General features: G+C 41.2%; 2 protein-coding genes across 3 annotated transcripts in view; one reads left to right on the forward strand and one right to left on the reverse strand.

The window, feature by feature from the left end:
• The first annotated feature begins 6,317 nt into the window (after positions 1-6,317).
• LOC102445320 (P2Y purinoceptor 3-like) lies at positions 6,318-7,397 on the forward strand. The gene has a single exon (XM_089780992.1). The coding sequence runs from the start codon at positions 6,342-6,344 to the stop codon at positions 7,395-7,397; it is 1,056 nt and encodes a 351-aa protein (XP_089637118.1). The 5' UTR covers positions 6,318-6,341.
• Positions 7,398-11,600: 4,203 nt separating this feature from the next.
• The window catches only part of MFSD1 (major facilitator superfamily domain containing 1), a 39,471-nt gene continuing 35,003 nt past the window's right edge, over positions 11,601-16,068 (reverse strand). The window contains exons 16-17 of one of the 2 annotated variants that reach the window (XM_075937797.2): positions 13,287-13,398; positions 11,601-13,004 (exon numbers count right to left, since the gene is read on the reverse strand). In XM_075937797.2, coding sequence (XP_075793912.1) covers positions 12,945-13,004; positions 13,287-13,398 — 172 coding nt within the window. In that variant the 3' untranslated portion in view covers positions 11,601-12,944. Of the gene's footprint in view, positions 13,005-13,286; positions 13,399-13,566; positions 14,407-16,068 lie in introns of those variants that run through there. The other variant, XM_075937798.2, reaches the window with a different exon arrangement.

Here is a 16,068-nt window from a genome sequence, read left to right on the forward strand (position 1 = left end):
GCAACTAAATATCTTGGCCCTAAAATTGAAAAACCCTTCAAAATGCATTCACAGGAAAATTTCTCATTAAGTTTCTTTATAATTTACAAATGTAAAACTGATGTTCAAAGAAAATATGAAATGTTGGCATTAAAGACTCATAAGATGTTCTCCAGTGTTTCACAACTGAAGCTTCTACGTGTTATCTATGGGTTACCTAAACCCCCAAGTATTAATGTGTAAAAGCCAACTGGATAATAATTAAGTTATCTGAACTGTTAAAATACACAAGACCTAAGAAAACATGGACCCACACTGGAGAAACACCAGACCAAAAACTGAAGGAAGAAGGACCATTCCAAGGTATCAGAGAAAACAATGACTATCATGGAAGATGGAAGGACTTCCTGGTGCCCCAGAGTGTGGTAACTTGGGTTTATTTACCAATTCTATAAGTTAAAATAATTCTGTCAGACATTGTAGAAAGACAAAAATAGATTAACCCTAAATTGAGTAATGTGTGACTTGGTTTCCCATCTTTTACACCCAAAAGTAGCAATACAAGCTTCGCTGCTTGCCCTCTGGGACCATCTTCAGAGCTCACAGGAGTCAAGTTAAGTAATGGTGCAGAGAAGATGCGGTATGTTTTTCTACCCACTTGGCTCCAGGTGAGTATTTTGAAGATTTGGCCAAATCTGTTTATCTGGGTTTGAATAAATACCTTATTGAACATGCAGGTTACACTTTCCTTAACTGGGACTCTCAGACCATGGATGTTGCTGAACAAGAGCCCTGGTGCAGGAGGGCCAGCAGCTGAGAGCTCCTGAAAGGCAAGGCTGGTGGTAGTGGGTCAGGGCCTCAGCAGACCAGCAGCGGAGCTATAGTTGTGAAGCAGGGGTAGCCCGTGCATGCCGGCCCAGCAGTGGGGTTGTGCTTCATGCTGCCATACCAACAGTGAACCTGGAGCAGCTGTGTCACCCGGCTGGAAGTGGGGCCAAAGGAGCCAGCAGTGGGGAGGGGCGGCAGGGGCCCTTCCCTGGGCCAGCAAATTCCATCATCTGGGACCACTCAGATCCCAAGGGTGCTGGACCAGCAAGGTCCAACCCGCACAGGCTTAAATACAAGCTCCAGCTATGAAGCAACACTGAACAAAAATGATAGTGAAACAAAGTATTAGGAAACACTGCTCTTCACAATAAGAGATCAAACCTTTTTCAGGAGTTCTTTGGTATACTCATTGTCCCTCAGCTGGGTATTTTTAGTGATGTACAATAAGGTATATACAATAATGAGAAATTAGAAAATGTTTTTTATGGAACATGATTAACAATAAGTTTTGTATTTTACATACATCTACAGGCTTTATTGAAACAAGTCAGCCACTCCAAAAACAATTACAACTAACTTTCAAGTCTGTCTTGGGTCTGGAAATTGCAGTCAGGAGCTATTTAAATTTTCACACCACTAAAATACTAATTGAGTAAATAAATTCAGAAGCAGTTAGAGCAGAGGTCTCCAAACTTTTTAAGCACAAGATCACTTTTTGAATTTAAGTCAGTCCAGGATCTACATCAAATCCAAATACCCCTGCCCAGCCCCTTCTCCAAGGCCTTGCCCACCTCTTTGTTGAGGCCTAGCCCTCCTCACTCTGCAAAGATGGGGTACAGGAGAGGGGGACACAGTAATATCAGTGCCCCCTGCCTCCATCTCCCCCACCCTGCACAACAAGCAGGATGCTCCTGGGGGCAGCTCTGAGGCTCTGGGTAGGAGCAGCAGAGCAGTGTGGGGAGGGACAGCTGAAATACTGACCCTTGATAGCCTCCCAGCCAAACAAGTCAGGATCACTTGTCAAGAAGCTCCAAGATCTACCAGTAGATCCTGATCTACTGGTTAGTGACCACTGAGCTAGAGTAAGTTTGGTTGGTTTGTTGTCCCACTCTTATTTCCTTTGCACCAGAAACATTAAGAAGCACCAGCTGTTTAATATTGTTGGTGCTAATATTGAGATATCAGGACCCCCGTTCTAACAACATGCAAATAAATTATACATGGAGTTTATCCACTGCAGCAAATACAGCTTTAGAAAAATGTAATTGTTATTACAGTAAGAATTGTCATTGATGCAGAAAAAATATTTTCTGTATATTAAGACATCAGTGACATCTAGTGGTTGTTTAGTCACAGAACAGATAGGTGTTCTCTAGAATAACTTGGCCCTTGGAGATCTTTCATTATAATTAAGTCAGTCTAGAAACAGACCTGGTCTCAACTGCCTTATGAATATGGGAGAACTCCATCTGTTATATGTCTAATTACTGGTCTGTTTGTATTTTATGTTAAGGATAGCAGCAAGGGAATTCATGTATCATTCAAAATTACATCTCAGTGGATGGTCAGAGGAAAATATTGGTCTGAGAAATGAAAGCTGAGGTTGCAAGTACGTTTTGTCCCTTAAAGAAAACATCTTAGAAAGGATTCAGTACATATCTGAAAAATGAAGTACTGATGTCTAATACTCTTTTGTGCTGCCATTGTTGCAAGGGGATGTAGATTGCAACTGCTTTAAACACTAGGAAGAGGGGCTCACCACAAAACAGTGTAAAGAGTTTGTTTATTCAGTTAAAACTGGGAAGGGAGGGGAATTTCATTCTTACACTCAACCACACTTAGTCTCAGGCAGGATGATAAGGCAAGCAGAAGGCAGTTCATGTTGATTGAACGTCCCAAGTTGACTCCTAAGCTGGTCTGCTGGCCAGGCGAGCTGAGCAGAGAGTGTTCTTGGGAGGCTCCACTTGATAGTCAACCAACTGTGTCTCGGCTTCTGAGTCTCTGGGCCTCTTTGGGCCGGGTGCACTCCCTGCTCCAGCCGTGTGCACTGTTGTTTACTCCTGCTGTTTACCTCAGATTCTTCTGCACTCACTCAGGGAAGGGATAGGAGGTTAACAGATAACACTTTAACAGTTTAGGAAACCAAACATCATCATTAACAGGTGAGAAAGAGAACATCCATTTTAACTCTGCCCTTGCTCCTCCTTTGCCTCCAACAGCCATCATATTGTGCTGTTAAGTGGAACAAAGTCACAATAGTAGTCAAAGAAAATGTATAATCTTTCTTGTCAAGTTATCAGTTACCAAAGACACATGTATATTATTACGTAAGGTAATTATGTACTAGCTACTTTCTAGCTATTCAAGAAAAAAAAAAAAAAAAGAGGCCCCAACTTGAGGATTTACAGTCTAAAGAAAGTCATGGCATAGAGAAATTAGGTGAAAAGGAGAAATAAAGTGACTTACTATTTAAATCAGCTAAATTTGGTGTGGGCAGAATAGCAGAAATGAGGCATTTGATTCAACTACACAAACACACAGGCCCCATTTAAGTCAGTTCTGCTGCTATTAATAAAATGCAATACTTACCCGATTTCCACCCTTATGACAGCACTTTTAAATGAGCAATGAGTGTCCAGGAATTTAACTACTAAAACCCATATCAACAGAAGACCAATATATTGATTACTGTTTTGGTTTGACACCCACCCCCGGGTCATGTGTTGAGCCCCACGTAAACCCAGACCACACTGTGGGCTGCAAACAAATGGGCCATGTACTGAGTAGCCCTGCTGTTCAGGTTAAAGACTTTTCATAGAGCTCAGAGGGGATTGATGGAGAAGCTGACAAATAGGCAAAAGAGGGCAGGAACGGAACACTACCAGAGTGGAAGGCATATGGGGTAACTTAAAGCTCACTAAGGAAATAGAAATAGGAAGGGGCAAAATTATGTAGAATTTTGAAGGTGGTGACAAAAACTTAAAATTGACACTCTAGTAGATGAGAATCTAGTGGAGGCTTTCAAAGATGGGAGCAACATAGTCGTATACATGGGAAAGAAAAAACACTTTTTGTTGCTATAGTTCAGCGACAGGCAACCAAGAACAGTGACTGGGCCACATGAGAGGCCCTTCATCGCAGTGGGCTCATGAGCAGTAGTGGGCAACCTGTGATCTGTGGGCAACCTCTCTGCTCCCTTCTCCCATGCTCTTCTCATACACTGGGGCACTGGACCCCACACTTACTGCTCTCCTTCCCTCCCAGAACTTTTTGAAAACCACAAAGCTATTGATTCCCATTCCATCCCCACTCCTCCCGCACTGTCAGAGCTTGAACAGCCAGAAATAGCTGATTCATACCATTTTGGTATTGGCCAGACCCCAAAATGATTGTGTTCATTGTGTAGAGACAGCGCTTAGACAACAAACTACAGTAAACTTCCGATAATCCAGCACCTTTAGGACCCAGGGGGTGCCAGATTATCAGATATGCCGGACTATCGGAAGAGGGGGCTATGACGGGTCTGGTGTGGGGTGGGATGCCACCCCAGATCCCTCATAGCCCTCCCTTCTGATAGTCCAGCTCTGCCCCAGGCATCCCCGATTCAGCCGCTGCTGGTTAGTTTCAGCAACGGCTGAATCGGGAGGCCTGGAGCAGAGCAGCTGGGGTGCTGCCGGGTTGGTCCCATAGCGCCACCCCTCGGTGCTGCAAGACCAACCTGGCAGCACTCCAGCTGCTCTGCCCCAGGCGTCCCCAAGAGTAGTGGGGTGCTACTGGGTTGGTCCCACAGCCCCAAGGGGCAGTGCTACGGGACCAACCCAGCAGCACCCCAGCTGCTCTACCCCCAGCTTCCCCAATTCAGCTGCTGGTCAGTTTCAGCAGTGCTGAATCAGGGAAGCAGGGCACAGAGCAGCTCCAATTGTCCGGCTGCTGAAGCACTTCTGGGTTCCTGATGGTGCTGGACCATCAGGAGTGCCAGACCAATGGAGTTTTACTGGTAGAATTTTTAATGGCAAAAAGCAAAATCAAAGAAGCAACCTTTCTGATTAAGGTTCCTGATTTACATTTGATAAAAAAAAATTGTATGGCTCAGCTGACAATGAAAAGAAAATGGATGTGGGTTCAGTAGATAGTTTGCCAATATCTATGATAAAAACTCACATGGATCAAAATAATGTAAGTTTTTTTTACACAAAACTTCCAGGTGAATGTGATGAATTTCACCTGACAGAATTTAAATGTCTTTTTTTTTTAAGCTCTGTAAAGCATCAACCCCTCAAAGTCAACATCCCAGATTTCCATAATTTGGGTCTACTGCTATATAGCATCAATGGTACACATTGGCAACAAACCCTATCATTCATGCAAGGAAACCCCACAACAGGAAAAGGCCAATTTTGGCCTTGCTCATCAGTACTCAACGAGCTTTAGCCTGAATCTATTATGAACTAAAAGGTCATATATTATTTCAATAATCTTTCTGCTTTGGATCGGTTTCAACTACTCCTTTTATAATTAGGATTGTATTAGCAATGCATGTCTCCTGAATCATTGGAATATTTGCTGTTGTATGATATTTCACCACTAATGCTAAGTTGGGTATAAGACATTAAAAGTATTCTTAATTTTCCTAATTAGTCTTGAATATTCTTCAAAGAGGAGAGACTAAGAGGAAACTGGAAAGTAGTAATAATTCTTATCTTTTGGTATAACAACAATTATATCCTATCTTATTTGGCTGCAGAGAACATATTTCTGAACCACAGTGAAATCCTATCCATCCCTTAGCACTGTGGCTTTATTTCTGCATCATAACTATAGCCACCTGTGGCTATCAATCAACTGTGTTTTCTTTCCAAGTCAAGCTGTTATGGGTTGGCTACAAATTTGCTTCCCATTTCAAATAAGGTATCTATAATACTAAACCAAAACACAAATCAGAAATTGCAAGTAGGACTCTATGCAAAATCTGTGCTTCCCCCAGTAACAATTCCATTGTAATGTATTGAAATAGGATTCCTGCTGTGTTGCCAGATATCAATACCTCCTCCATGCATACTAGTCCCACGTAGTCCTTCAGCTTAGCTGTGTGAAGAATTCCCACCTCTACAGAAAGGATTCCTCCTGCCATCAGAAAAGTGTTGTGATTAGTACTGTAGTTGACTGTATCAACTGGACTCTGAGAAGCAGAGGTGCTTGTAAGTAAATCATCAACTCATGGGCAAGGTCAAAGCAGAAGCCCTTTCTTCAATGTTTAAGAGTCTAGATTTGTTGCAAGTTACATTTAATTGTCTTGACCAAATACTAGTAGTATCTGCATGTGTCTTGCAAGTTCATTTTGCCACAGTTGCTGCTTACCTGGAACCAAGGTAATAAATATGTAGCATTTCTATAGAGGTGTACCTCTTCTGGGCACTTTACAAACAGTAATTAAGACTTGAGCTGTTTTGAGAGGAGAGAGGCAAGGGTAGCCATTGAGTGCTTGTTTCTCTTTGTGGCAGGGGAAGGACATGGTTTTAAAGCAGCAGCAGTGAATGATGACTGAGGCTGCATCCACTATGAAGATGCTGAACAAAACACTGAATGGCACATCAGAAACAGCACTGTGCCCCCTAGAAGAGAACTACAAACACATCTTGCTCCCTCTTGCATATAGCCTTGTGTTTGTGCTAGGACTGTTCCTAAACGGTGCCATGCTGTGGCTGTGCTGCTGCACCAAGGAATGGACATGCACCACTATCTACCTGGTGAACCTGGCTGTTGCTGATCTGCTTTACATTTTCTCTCTGCCCCTGCTCATCATCAGTTATGCCATGCAGGACATCTGGATTTTTGGAGAACTGCTCTGCAAAATGGTACGTTTCTTATTTTACAACAATCTGTACGGAAGCATCTTGCTGCTGACCTGCATAAGTGTCCATCGCTTTTTGGGGATTTGCTACCCCATCCGCTCACTAGCTTATATGACCAGGAGACTAGCTGTCATTGGCACCGCTATATCCTGGATACTGGTGCTCATGCAACTGCTGCCCAGCTTGATCTATGCTCGCACTGGCTTCATCAATAACCAAACAGTCTGCTACGATCTGACTAGCCCTGATAACTTCAGGAACTATTACGCCTATGGGATGGCTCTAACTGTGTCTGGTTTCCTCTGTCCTTTCCTTATCATTTTAATTTGCTACTGTTTGATGATCAGGAGCTTGCTTCAAACTACTGGTAAGACCAGTCACATGAGCAGTGCTGTCCGGGCTAAATCAATCCGGACAATCCTGCTAGTGTGTGGGCTTTTTGCAGTCTGCTTAGCTCCTTTCCATATCACTCGTACAGTATACCTCTATGTCCGGGTCCACCGGAAAGCTGACTGCCCTCTCTTACAAGGAGCGAGCTTATTTTACAAGATTTGGAGGCCATTGGTAGGCCTTAACAGCTGTTTTTCCCCACTCTTGTATTTTCTTTCTAGTCAGACCAACAGAGTTAGACTGATTCAGGAACTGAGGCTGCATAAAGCAGATCTCCTTCCTAGGCCTGCAGTGAAGGGTAAGGAGTCAGATATCCCTAGTGGGGGGAGTTCCCTTGCTGCGGAATGAAGCCTGGCAAAAGCAATGTGAGAATGTCCCTTTATTGTAGATTTGCTCCAAGAGAGATGGTAGCAGTTACATTGTATATGACTAAGAAAAGCTGTGAAATGCTCACCTGCACCAGTTACCCTACTGCTGAGACAAGCTTTGATAGAGTTGCTAAGAGTGAAGACTAAAGTTTTTATAGACTAGAAGGCAAGTTGTCAGCATTTCATGTCAAGCAACAGCTGCAGCTGAGAAATAAAACTAAAACACCCCCCCCCCCCCAAGGTAAATCACCCCAAATCCCTACTAACTACTCTTTTCCCAATGGAAAGGGAAGCCAATACACATATGGAGAAGAATAAGTATAGCTGAGAAACTTGCACTGAAATGAGGTATGACTACTAGTTATTTGTGACAACAGTTCATACAATCTTAATATACACTAAATTTAATATACGCTTCTTAATACACTCTAAATTTCCAAAGCCATTTTTAGTAATCCTCTGGCTGTTTCAGTATACAACTGGAAATGTATCTTTCTAAAGAAGATTCAACATTAATATTTTTTAATATTCTTTCACTGGAATCTTGATACACAAGAGTTTTAAGATGAAAAGCAGAGTTAGATAGTTAGGTGCTGGAACAGTTTATATAGTGAAGTTGGGGAATCCCTGTCTCTGGAATTAAGAACAGATCAGATACACATTGGTCAGGGATGGTCTGGTTATATTTGATCTTGCTTCAGCCCATGGGGGAGGAGGAAGTAGATGACCTCAAGCTCTCTTCCAACCCCACATTATTACAGTTCTGCAAGAACTAATGTTTGCCTTAAAAAAAAAAATCCTGCAGCCACCACAGTGCTACTGATGGGTGTTTAAAAAAAAATAATATCATACTGTTGGCTGAATAGGCAGAAAGCACAGGTCTACACAGATGGTTCTCAACCAGGAGTATGCATACGATTAGGTACGCAGAAGTCTTCCAGGAGGTACATTCTCAGATTTGCCTTGTTTTACTGCAGCCTATATAAAAAGCCTAGCGAAGTCAGTACCAACTGAAATTTAATACAGACAATGAGAAAATAAGCAATTTTTCAGGTGTGACACTTTGATTTTGTCTGATCTTGTAAACAAGAGGCTTTAAGATGAGGTACAACTTGGTGTATGCAAGACAAATCAGACTGCTGAAAGGCCTACAATAGTCTGGAAATGTTGAACCTCACTGCCTTACAGAGCATCATGGTGCTGATAATATTAGGCCAAAAATCTGTCCAATAACTTGGCAAGGGATTATTGATCTATTTCCAGCTGTCTATCATCACTGAAAAGCATTTGTATATAGATATTGAATTTTCAAATAATTGCAAGGTAGTGACATACACGATACAGCATATGCGGTAATTAAAGTCTTGTTTCCAAACTCTGCAATGATAACTAGTCACACACATGAGCTTGAAACTTAGCTAACCAATAGATTGCGAGCTCTCTTGGACAAGGACAAGCTTTGTTTTATTCATTTGTACAATATACGGTATGAGGAGACTTAGGGATCCTTACCTGGAAATAAAAGGCAAAGTTGTACAGTGCCATCAGCCAAACAGCTCTAACTTGAGACCAGGAGGGGGATGTGACCAGCTGATTCTTGGCCTACAAAGCAAGACAAAGGCTGGAGGAAGAGCAAGAGCCAAGCAGCTAGAAGTGAGTCTTGGCTCTCTTGGGGAGGGCCAGAATCCTCTCAGTTTACTGAATGTTCATGGTTTCTGTGCTGACAAGATCTGTTCTGTGCTATGTCTTTGTCAATTAATAAACCTTCTGTCCTACATGCTGGCTGAGAGTTATGGTGGAGTGGAGTGAGGCTGCAGAGTCCTCTGGTTTCTGCAAGTGCCCTGCCTGAGTAGACACATTACAGGGAACGCACAGTGCAGAAGTGAATGTTGAACGCTATGAATCTGTCCCATGAAGGTCAAAGTTGCGTGAGCTTCTTACCTTGGCGACAGTGGGCTCAGAGAGAGGAAGCATGCTGCACCAGAGTCCCCAACAGTTTCACAGGGAGCAGTTCCAGAGCCACGCCCCCATGACTGACACCAACTAATAGCTTTTGAAGTGTGCCTACCTGGGAGAAGATTGTTCTGGGGAAATTTGTATTCTGACATTACTCATGGAATCGCAAGTGAAGATCAAGGCTTTCCTATAATTAGGAGACAAACTACATTAAACTGTTAGCGGCCAGCTTGCGTTATTGAATAAGGAAATACTTAAATATGTTACTTGTTTCTTTTCTCTGGTTCTTAGGAATAGAGTAACTCAGGTCCACCCTTTAACTGGAAGCCATTTAGAGGTCCAAGTGAGTTAGTCCGTCCACTTCCTGGTAGATGGTGTCTCTATCGAATAAAATCCCTCCTCTTGCCATTTTCCATAGAATCCAATGATAAAAAGGGCCTAGAGGTTGAAATAGCTTTTTATTGCTAGAGGCATATTTCAAGGCTAAAGTGCAGGGGTAAGTGTTAGGGATGTTAAATATCGGTTAATTGAATAGCCAATTAACCTCATGATTTTTATTGGTTACTTGACTATTCTATAATCCACAGAGGTGGGGCCAGCAGCTAGTGCACTCCAGCCTCACTCCCAAGGAGCATCCTGCCACTCTGTGCTGCTGCCTCTGTATCAGAAGCAGCAGCGTGAGGTGCCAGGTGGGAACTGGTCCGTGAGGGGAGCCAGTTTAAAAACCAAAAATTTTCAAGGACTGCGTTAAGACCCCCCCCCACACACACACACTTAATCGTGATGGGCTGCCTTTTGGGGTACCTAAGAGATTTTGGATAGTATAACACTGGGTAATTAAAAAGGCAATGTGAATAAACTTCATTGTGCCAGTTATATCACCCCAACCCTATTCCTGTCTTGTACCCTGGACCTTTTTCCATCCTGATCCTGAGATCCTGCCCAGATAACATCACCCCCACCAACTTAATCACGAACGTCAACTGGGATGCAAGACTGGCACACACTACATCCTCTTCTTTCCAATCCCTCTTGTAAGAGTTTGGCTTAGCTATCCCAGATTGCCACTCTGCTATAAGCCTTCGACCAGAAGAGCAGCAAAAAGTGCAATGTCCTCAAGAGTCTCATAGACCATTGTCAGTTCTCCTAGTGGTTGATAAGACAGTGCTGTGCCTAAGTTTTTCAACAGCAGGTGAGAATCGGACAGAAACTGCATTCTCTTCCCCTTTTATAATGTGCCTTGCTTTATCATCCAGGAACTGGAATCGGACTATTACAGCACTAGCCCTTCTCCACTGATCCCTCCCCACAACACACACAAAAAGGATAGTTCCTGCCATTTAGAAGCAAACAAGGGGTTCTCTTAAAAACAGTTTTCAGCTAAAGTGAACGAGAGGTTAAAATGAAATCCATTAAGTGGCTTTTCTTTTTCCACTCCCCTCATGTACCTTAATAAAAGAGCTAAAAGGGTTTTTAATGGGGTCTTTGTCATGGAAGTAAGCAGGCTGAGGTCCCTATGCTAACCCCAAACAATGTTTAGCACTGTTAAATGAGAGGCCAAAGCTCCATATAACACAGTGAAAGAGAAAGGTCAGAATAAATCATTGAACTGAGACTGGAAACCTGGAGTTTTGAGTTGAGACAACATTACATAAACACAGGAGAGCACTTTTTGGGTACATCCACACTGCAATGAAAGATGGGACTGCATCAGAGGTCACTATAACTGTGCTAGCTTTAATCTAGCTTGCATGATGGTTCATACCCAGTAGCCTGGACTTTAACAGAGGCTAGCAACATGGTGAAGTGTTCAGAGCAAAAGTTTCAAGACCAGAGGGAATTTGGACAGGATGCCAATATTAAAATATATATTTGTATAGATTACCATTTTGTTAGTCTCGATGGTGCCACAAGACCACTTGTTTTTAAAGTTAGACTAACATGGCAACCCCTTTGAGACGTCAGGTCATTTGTGAAACTTAACTATTTCTTGGCCCATGCTTCACCAATACAGTACTGCCATGGATAGCAGAGAGGCATGAGATTGCAGGGGCGGGAGAAGAGACAAATTCCATGATTTCTTTAGAGGGAGAACCCCTCAACTGCAGATCTCATTCTCCTGGAGAAGTTTCCTCAAGCCCTCCCCTCTACAGAAGACAGCAATCATGTCAACGGACTACTACACAAAAGTGCTTAAGGAGCTACATTAAAAACAGAGAGCCAAGAGCCTCGTCCATTCAGTTTTATTTACTAAAAAAGATCAGCATCTAAGTGTACATGCAAAATCCATTTTTACTGTGCTATCTGTAGGTGGATTATGTACAGACTTCCCCCCCACTTCCCGCAAAAGAAAAAAAGTTTGCATTTACACTTGTTAGTGCTAATTTTCAACAATAAGCCACCAAGTCGCATACTATCTTACTGGATACGTTTCATGAGACCTCACCATGGCAGTCCCATCTTTGATCAAGTTTGTAAGATACAGAAGGAGTCATTAAGTCACTTCCTCAAAAAAAGTGTATTTGTTAGATTTTTCCTAATAGATTGCTACTCTATTAGGAAAAACTGCCTTCCAGATGCTGTTATAAATTTTAAGCAATAAAGGTTGGAGTACAACCTAGCTGAGATTAAGACCACTTTGAAAATTTAGTCAAAGGTAGAAAACTCAAAAATTAGATTACTAACCACTTCGCAAGAAATATGCACATTGTATGAGATTTTAAGATCCAGTTCAGCTTACATGCACGCATAGGTCTGCTTCCATTGAAAACATGGGAGCTGACATCTTTGGAATTAAGTTGATCCTAAAGCCAATTCTCTCATTGCACAAACTAAAAAACACTTCACCCACATACACCGATTGAAAGTTACACGTCAGTTAGAGTAAAGAGCTATAAAAACTGCATCGTGTCTTTCCACAGGAAAATGGCTCAACTTTGATTAACATCACCACCACATATTAATGCAACTTCTAAGTCTGGCTTTAAAGACTGCACTATGTTTTTTTTTTTTTTTTTTAAATCCCAAGTTTTCATAAAGCTTGTTGACAATTTAAAAAAAAAAAAAGTAGCCAGTTTCTATGGTTACATTTTCCATAGTAAAAGAAAGTAAAATTATTGCAGAGGTTAACAAGGATGTCCAGGATTAAGTGTACCATGACCAGATGAATGCCTACATGAAGAATAGTTCAATGGCTGAACAGGCTATTGTTTCCCAAGGCTTAAGTATCTGATTTGGTTTTGTATATGGCACAGAAGCCAAAACTCAATGCTTCAAGTCTGAAGTAGTATTTCACGTTACAATTGGAACCACCTATTGGCTACATTTTTAAGGTAAAGTGGTTGCTGATGATAGCACATAGATTCAAATAGACCCAGATGAGGAGTTAATTACCATATGAGAAACTGACAAGAGCTTAACCAATATTCCAAAAATATTTGAGAAACCCCACTTAGGATTTACATTGCAAAAAATTATTCTACTTCTGTTCTATGTGTAGTTGACTGGCAGAAGAAAGTTTGTCTACGTAAACTTCAGAGCCCTTCCATTTCTTGACAAACTTGTGAAGATGCTATTTCAGCACACTCCTGTGTGCCAATGAAGATAAATAGGAAGAGTAATTATCAGGCAGCTGCAAAAAAATAAGTATGAAAGAATGATAAATCATTTATAATTATTCTTTATCTTACCAGTAGTTTTAATTTGAAAGACAGGTTTAGTCTACCTCTTCAGTTTTTTTAATTTCTTTAAAAAATTCTGGGTTAGATTCCTTTCTAACAGCATTGGGGTAAATTTAGTTCTCAAAAATACCAAAAAGAACCCAACACAATATACTGCTTGAGAAGACACTTCAGAAGCAGGTTTTCTAAACTGTCCTGTCTTCTGTAGGGAAAAACTGCTTTGCTACTAATACCTGAGCTCCTAGTTTGGAGAGATACCTATTCCTTAAACTAAAGTCATTTATTGGCTTCAATTTGGCCAAGTCATCTTCATTTTGATGTCTGAGTTCCTCACGCTTTTCTGCTCTGTAAAACAAAATGAACTAAATTAAGATGTGGAAACCAGAAACTGTTAGTATGATTATTTTTCTTCTAGTAACTCAGTTTATAATGTTTATAGATGTAAGACAGCTGGCTAAAGAGAAAAATGCCTAGCAAGCAACACTAATTTGATATTCAAAGAAAAACAGACTATTTTCTGCAATTGCTTTTATTTAGCATTTAGAACTTCAATGGAAAATTACAACACATTGAATCATTTTTTAAACAAAATTCGGACAATTATGCCATTATCAGTTAAGATTTGATTTTTAAAAATATATTAAGATTATAACACAAAAAAGTGACAATCTTAGAGACTGCTCAACAGTCTTACAGAATGCATAGCAATCAGAATTTGGTTTTTATCAGAGATCAAAGATCCAGTTTTTGACCATACAGTACTTAGAAACAAATGTCCCCACTCCCACATTTTCAACTTGAGCCTTTTCCATAAAGAATATAAAAAAGTCTTGGAAGATTGAACTGTGTTTTACGCTACATAGGATAGTGATTTGCATTAAGAATGTGACATGACCTATTAAGTTTTGGAAGGCAAATGATCTTTTCAGTACACAAAATACAAGACAAATAATTGCTTAACACTAATTAGAACTTTTGCCTATCACCAACCAGAGAAATACTAAAGTGCTGCTCCTATGTGTGAGATGCTTTATCTAGTTTATATTACAATATACATTGGCTTCAGGTCAAAGAGAACACTTTTCCAATTCCATTCAATTTCATTTCAGTCTAAAATGCTATGACCCAATGCAGTGTAAGTGCTCTGGTAGCTATTAAAAACTGTTACAAAGCAGAAGCGTCGTCATAAAACAGTTTACTGTAAAATCCTTGGCATGTTAGTATGTTTTCCAATCAACTGTATTGTCCAGTGCTAAGCATCGAGATCTAAATACACTATAATTCTTCAAGTTGGTAAGTTGCTGATCAAATGCTCTCAACTTCTGGATGACATTTGCTATTCAAATTTCTTTTCTGCAAAAAACATTGTAGTGAGAATTATTGAAAACACACTGCTACAAAGAACCAAGACATTCAGGGTGCTTTATCAAACACAAAAGTTTATCTTTTCAGCTGAATATTAGCCACACTGCATACATCTTGCATTGACCTGGCAAGTCACATAAAAAATATGTATCTGTTTCTGGTGATGCAGCATGCGCCACATCCGGACAAAATCTTACATAGCCTCTTCTGCTCCTTTGCCACCCAAAGAAGCTTCACATCTTGGTTACTGTTTGCTCAAATACTATATCTTTTGGAACCAAGTATTCCTCCCTTGTTACACTGCTGAAGTGGTGTTTTGGGTGTCCTCTTCCCATCTCTGTAGTGGTCACCAACCATTAGATCGGGATCTACTGATTGATCTTGAAGCCTCTGACAGGTGATTCTGACTGGCTTGGCCAAGACGCTATCAAGTGCCAACACTTCAGCTGCTCCTCCCCACACCGCTGCCCATCTCCTGCCTTTTGCCTGGGAGCCTCCTGCTTGTGGTACAGAGCAGGGAAGGGAGAGGAGGGGTGCTGATGTCAGGGTGCCTTTCTCCCACCCTGTATCCAATCGCCACAGAACAGAGGGGGGCACAACAGGGCTTGGGACGGAGGTGGTTTGCTGGCTGCTTTTGAGTGGTGCAGGGCCAAGGAAAGCCCTTACCCTCACTACTCAAGAGCCACCAGAGTTAAGCAACGTCCAGCTGGAGTCAGCTCCAATCCCCTGCCCCAGTCATGAACTCCCTCCTGAACCTCAAGCCCCTGCCCCAGGCTCAGCTCAGAGCCCCTAACACTCCAAATCCCTTAGCAGAAGACCAGAGCCTGTGCCACAACCCTCTGCCTGGTGAAAGGGAGGGTTAATGGGGGACAGAGGAGAAAGATTGAGTGAACAAGGGCAGGGCCTCAGAAGGAGCACAAAGGAGACGGGGTGGGGATATTTGGGTTTGAGGTAGATCCTGGATTGCACTTAAATTAAAAAAAGTGATCTTGTGCTTAAAAAGGTTGGAGACCACTGCTGTAGTGTCATACCACAGGCCACTATGAAACCCTCATCTCCTACTGGAGAATTGATTTTGGTTGGGAGATTTCATTTCGAAGTCATGAGTCTGTAAGATGTTGTAAGAATGTTTTTATGTACAGACACTTTCTATCAGTCACCTTTTCTGAAAAAACAAAGCTAGTTCTGTAGCCACTGCAATAAAAAGGTCTAGTTGCAAATCAGACAGATTACATAAATGCAAGCTTAGCACCTCACATTTTTACTGCTTAGACAAGTGGAAATTTTATTTTAAGTTAAAGAAGTTAACATACAACCCTAAACCGCACTGAGAGGGTAAAGGTACCAGAAAATTCTAATTTTCAATAGAACTATTCCAAATCTGAACAGTGTTCACAAGAAGTGTACCAAATAAATATATTTATCTGAAGTATTCAGAATATCTAATTTAGAATTGCTTATTTATATATTATGACATTAAAAGATCCTAATAAAACATTGTAAAATGTATTTAATGTGTTTTCTAAGATAACTATCTCTGGAGAAAAAAATAAAACCTGAAACAATAGACATTATAGCTTCATAATTGTCCTATCCTTGAGTAGAAGCTTCAAAAAATGTGCCTTAACCTAAAGCCAATTAGATCTACTG

This window comes from Pelodiscus sinensis, chromosome 10 (genome assembly GCF_052426305.1).
Source record: "Pelodiscus sinensis isolate ZL-2025 chromosome 10, ASM5242630v1, whole genome shotgun sequence".
NCBI classification, from domain to species: Eukaryota; Metazoa; Chordata; order Testudines; family Trionychidae; genus Pelodiscus; species Pelodiscus sinensis.